At 46.6% G+C, this 5416-nt stretch overlaps 1 protein-coding gene and 1 long non-coding RNA gene across 2 annotated transcripts; one reads left to right on the top strand and one right to left on the bottom strand.

Annotated features, from left to right (window-relative positions):
• The first annotated feature begins 489 nt into the window (after positions 1-489).
• LOC106940727 (uncharacterized) lies at positions 490-5235 on the top strand. The gene is made up of 3 exons (XR_001423182.1): positions 490-502; positions 1136-1141; positions 4515-5235. It is a non-coding gene; the product is annotated as an uncharacterized LOC106940727 (long non-coding RNA).
• Positions 1974-5416, bottom strand: polr3glb (RNA polymerase III subunit GL b). Its single transcript, XM_015023532.1, has 8 exons — positions 5242-5416; positions 3806-3970; positions 3535-3664; positions 3383-3451; positions 2867-2920; positions 2698-2786; positions 2521-2628; positions 1974-2176 (listed from the first exon to the last, which is right to left on the bottom strand). The coding sequence occupies exons 2-8, from the start codon at positions 3911-3913 to the stop codon at positions 2090-2092; spliced, it is 645 nt and encodes a 214-aa protein (XP_014879018.1). The 5' UTR covers positions 3914-3970; positions 5242-5416; the 3' UTR covers positions 1974-2089.

The raw sequence follows: 5416 nt of genomic DNA, 5'->3' as shown, positions 1-5416 counted from the left end.
ATAATGACCAAATTAAAACACACAATATATTAAGGTCAGCTAAATTGTCGTGGCGGGAGCTAAAGGACCCCAGAACGCTGCGGGGCGATGCTGGTTGTCTGGAGACGGACACTACGCAGCCGCGGTGAGCTGCTATCGACCCGGTCTTTCTAAAATGTCCCATGAGTAGGAAGACCCACAGACCAGGCTGAACAATTTCAGTGAAGTTGAATACGGGCAAGTTAAAAAAATATTTAATATGCTGTATGTTTTGCTCCCTTGTATTTTAAATGATGATTAATGCCCAGTTTTTTGTTTCGTTCTTTTAGGCAGCAATTTATTCACATATGTGTACATTTATTATTATTATTGATATTTTCAAGATTAAAGATGAGTTGTACAAGTTTATTAGTCCTCAGTGTCACTAAAGCCCTTAGTCTCAAAAAGGTTGCTGACCCTTGTTCTGGGCTGGGACACTTGGGTTCTAACCCATCACTGCAGTGGTTTGTGATGCATCTGATAAGTCAGATCAGATGCAGGGTCCAGGCAGTAACTGTTATCCAACAAGGACATCATTTAAATTAAAGATTCATTTTTTATGTGTTTTTAAGTCTTAATGCAAAATTCATGTCATTCAGCTGTGAGGATGGAGAGAAAGAAGACCAGATGACAGAGGAAGAATCGGGACAGACAGGAGAAGGCAACGGGTCGGTCCTGTAACTTCTAGATGCGTCCCAACAGACCGGACCGACTGACGGGCCTGGCAGCGAGCCCCTCACCTGATCCGGTGTTGGAGCAGCGAAGAGTGCAGTGATTTGCTTTTGGCCTTGGAGACCCTGAAGCTTCAAGCTTCCTGGTGCTTTTCTTCCCTTGTGACTGAAATTTTACCTAAATTGAAAAATAAATTATCTTTTGCTACTGACATCAACTGTTCACTGTCTTTGTGTTACACCCAGAATTTACCTGCAGCTGTCTGGTGGAGGGATTGGAAGATGAGTGATAGTTCACTCATTCATTGCTTCACTCATTCATTGAACTTGATCAGCTGTTCCAGAACTCAGATTCTGTTCTGATCCATCCGAGCCAAAACAGGAACCTCAGGCCTTCACAATAAAACACTTCCTGTCTCCTTCACAGTAAGAGCTGAGCGTCTCAGCAGACAGTTTGGACATGAGGACAGCAGGACATTTTTAGCAGAGACGTCCCAGCTGTCCCGGTCTCAGGTTCAGCTTCTCAGAACCACAAAAGGACGACAGGACCGTCAGAGGGTTGGTTCTGGTTCTACAGCAGGTCGGGTCCAGGGCAATCAACCTGCAATTAAACTGTTCTGACCCGGTTCAGCTGGACCTGGACCTCCTGTTTACAGCTGTTTCCATCAGAACCCGCAACCCAACAAAAACAAAGACAGAACCAGAACCACTGAGTTCTAGGTGAACTGGAAGTGGGGCAGAAGCCGCTGAGCTAAACCGAGTTGACCGGGTTCTTCAGAACCGACATGTGCTGCACATTCACCCTCTCCCCTTTCTGCTGACCCGGCACCCAGAACCAGAACCGCCCCAGCCGGCGTCTGATTGGCCGACGGTTTGGGCCTCTGAGTCAGCGGCTCAGGTTTCCTGCAGACCAGAACCAGGGCAAAGGTCGCACACAGCAGCAGAGGGACCGGAACAGGTCCAGGTTCTGGTTCTGTCTGAAAGCAGCAGGATGGTTTCAGTCTTCAGAACCAGAACCAAACGGGCCGAGAAACGTCCAGAACTTCAGGAAACAGTCAGAACCACCTGGAGATCCTGTACTGGTACCAATCCAGTCTAGCCAGAACCAAACTGATGCCAGACCCAAACAAAGTCTTGGTTCCGGACGTTTCTGGAGGAACTCTTGTCTCAGGTTCTGACCTGCCTTGGTTCTGCTGGGTTTCAGCAGTCATGTTGAGCCAGCAGGGGGCGTTATGGTTGGTTCTATTGAGTCAGAACCCGACAGATCCAGTTGGGTCAGAACCATTACAAAAATCACACTGGTTTATTTTCAACAGCAAAAAACAATAAAAACTGTTTCTGTACAAAAACTTTAAGAACACTGATAAAACGGATCAGTCGGGTCGGAACCAGAACCAGTTCTAGTAGACGGCTTCGTCCATGTTGTCATCACTGTCTCCTCCGAAGTCCTCGCCATTATCGAAGTACGACATGATGTAGTCTGTCTCCTGACACACACACACACACACACACACACACACACACACACATTAGTTCATCACAAAACGTCAATAATGCAGTCATAATAAAATAATTATAAACATGTGAAAAGTTTATTTGACTCTAAACATTTTTCAACTAAACATTATTTTTCAAAAATAAATTTAAATTTAATTGGTTGATGTCGCAGGTGAATGAAGGCTTCTGATTGGCTGTTGGTCGTCCAATCAGGAGAGCATTTGCAGCCAGACTGGATCCGCTTCCTGCCACTCTCAACATGGCTGGCATGCAGCTGTAGGTAGCATGCTAGCACTCTGGCAGGAAGTAGCTCTGGTCACATGACCTCCCTCACCTCCTCAAACTCCTCTTCATCATACTCTTCCTCAGCCTCGGCCTCTTCCTCCTTCTGCTCCTCTCCCTCCTCCTCAGAACTCTCCTGCTGCTCCTTCTTCTCCAGCGTCTGGAGGTCAAAGGTAAAAGGTCACATGGTGTGCAGCCCACCCCACCAGTTCCCAGTCCAGACACTCACCTCCAGTTTGAGCAGGACCTCCTCTTTCTCGCCAACCTTCTTCTTCTTCTGTCCCAACGGCGCAGCAGCTAGGTGGCTGAGCGCTGCCCCTGAGGACACACAGCAAACTGCAGCAGCTGTCACTGGCTCAGGTAATCAGATTACTGTCAGATGGAATCAGAGTACTGACCGCCTCTGGGTTTCCTGATTTGGACCCGGAGCTCTTTGGGGAATCTCTTCCAGTCTGAAACAAAAGCAGCAGAACCTCAGCAGGACCACAGCTGGTTCCACCGGGTTTTGGCTCCTTCACCCAACCTGGTTCATAGGAACCAGTCAGTCCTGCAGGGGGAGCTGTTGGACACACCAGGGTCCAGACTGGAATGTCTAGAAAATAGGTTCTGTTTGCTTTGAGGTTCTGAACTAAATCTGAACCGAGTCAGGTTTATCGGACGAGAACCAAACTAAACCAAACCGAACTTAACCGAACTGAATTAAACCGAACTGAATTAAACCAAACTGAATTAAACCAAACTGAATTTAACCAAACTGAATTAAACCAAACTGAATTAAACCGAACTGAATTAAACCGAACTGAATTAAACCAAACTGAATTAAACCGAACTGAATTAAACCGAAATGAACTGAACCGAACTAAACTAAACCAAACTGAACCAAACCGAACTGTTCCGTACTGAAGTGAACTCACCTATGATCCAGTCAGTGAGGCCGTCCATCTTGTCGCTCAGGTGATATTTATCGGAGTATCGCTCCACATCTGACAGGAAATAGAGAGAGACTGTCAGAATAAGAGCACAGCTTAGTGAGTCAGCTGCTGATTTCTGATTGGTGTGTTCTGACCTCTGTGGGCGGCGGCCGGCTGGATAAAACATGGCTGACTCCTCATGGCCGCCCTGAAGTCCTGCTTCAGTGCAGTCAGGTACTCTGACTCCTCCCCACCTGTCAGGGGGAGGGGCTTCTGCTCCATCACCTGGGAAACCGCACAGCATCAACTACAGCTCCCACAGTGCACTGCTGCCCTCATTCTGGTTCGTTTGGAGTTGGACACGTCCAACAGAACCAGAACCACTGGAGGACAGGAGCCAGGTGAGAGGAAAGGGGCGGAGCTTACCGGGAACACAGGTGTGGGCTGCTGCACGGCCGGAGGCAGGGAGTCGCCTCTGCTGGTTACGACCGGGTCCAAACCCAGAGTTCTGCGGCCACGTCCGCGACCCGCCATCACCACCCAGACTGCCGGATCAGAACCAGAACCTGGTTGACCGGGAGAATCTGGATCCTGAAAACACAGAAAGACAGAGCTTCAGTACCTGACCCGACATGGTTCTGGCCCAATAATAAAATGAAATGAAATGATAAAACTCATTTTTGGACCATCTTATTTGTCCAGAACCAGAACCTGACGCTTCTGGTTCTGGACCAGCTTCTTCCAGTTTTTAGTATTGCTGCTCCCAGATGATTAAATATTAAACTTACTATTTATTTATTGTTCACTTTTAAAACTCTTCAGACATTTTTATTGAGATTTTTGCTTTATTGCTTCGATCGTTTTCATTTTGAGTGGAAACATAAATTAATAAAGTCAGAGGCCACGCCCCCAACCCACACCTGGCGGAAGCCACGCCCCCACAGCGTGTCCAAGTTTTAATAAAGTTTCTCATGCCCGGCGGCATGGGCGAGGATTGGGGGGCATTTACCGTAAAGTGACCAACTCTCTGTTATTCCTATATCGGTTTGATACAGTAAGGGCTTCCATATTCCCATATCTGTGGCTTCTGTCACTTTTTTTCAGCTGTTAACTGTTTGATCAGTTAACAATGCAGTCGAACGTATTAATGCGCAAAAAAGAGTTGCGGTGATTTGTATTTGTCTGTGTTTAATTTAATTCCAATAAAAAACAGTTTCCCCTGTCTGATACTGTTTTATTCTTACCCCTCTGTATTTAAAGTATTTTTAACAGGTAGGATATTCTAGTAAAAGGGTTAGTGCATACATCTATAGCTTTTCATTTTAAACGGGTAGGACATTCAGATGAAGGAAGTGATCTTCTTGTGGTTTCGTCATGTATATAAATTGTTCCAATGCTAAGCTAACCATAACTCTTAAGCTTCCACTTCAGTCCCGTCACTCAAATAATGTTATTCAATGTATTTAACATGAACAACCTGCTGTAGTTTCTGTTTGTAAACATGCCGGTAGGAGTTTTGGACGCGCAGCACAGACAGATAGACTTAGTTATCTATCCGGAAGGAAAATCTGACGAGGTAGCACTCATAGTCAGAACACTGGTTCTATACTGGTTCTGAAAGCGGTTCTGCAGGAAGATCCAAACAGACGGATGCCGGTTCTGATATATTTGGACCGGAGGAACTCTAACCGAACCGGACCCTGATCCAAACTGGAGAGCTCCGGAGCCGATCATGAACTGGATCTCCGGATCAGAACCTCCGAACCTTTTAAATAAAACTACAAAAGAAGTTCTGATGTCAGAATTCGAGTAGAACCTCAGTCTAAACTCTGATGGTTCGGTTCGGTTCGGTCTTTTCTGACCTTTAAGCGGGTTCTGGTTCCGTTTCTAACGGTCCCCTTCCTGCAGTCGAAACTCCATCAGCTTGTCCAGAACCTTTCAGAACAGAACCCGTCCTGTTTCAGTCAGAAGTCCACTTCCTGTTTACATCCCGCCACGCTTCTTCTTCTTCTGCTGCAGCCTGAGCGGCTCTTTGCC

This window comes from Poecilia latipinna, unplaced genomic scaffold (genome assembly GCF_001443285.1).
Source record: "Poecilia latipinna isolate Pla-1442-1.1 unplaced genomic scaffold, P_latipinna-1.0 Scaffold3338, whole genome shotgun sequence".
Classification (NCBI taxonomy): Eukaryota; Metazoa; Chordata; class Actinopteri; order Cyprinodontiformes; family Poeciliidae; genus Poecilia; species Poecilia latipinna.
This window is presented reverse-complemented; position numbering and strand designations above follow the sequence as displayed.

Coding starts and splice junctions, on each gene's coding strand:
- polr3glb (XM_015023532.1), bottom strand. CDS start 3,913: ATGGCGGGTCGCGGACGTGGCCGCAGAACTCTGGGTTTGGACCCGGTC. Junction 2,629..2,697: donor AGGTCCTGCTCAAACTGGAG/GTGAGTGTCTGG, acceptor TTTGACCTCCAG/ACGCTGGAGAAGAAGGAGCA. Junction 2,177..2,520: donor ATGAAGAGGAGTTTGAGGAG/GTGAGGGAGGTC, acceptor TGTGTGTGTCAG/GAGACAGACTACATCATGTC.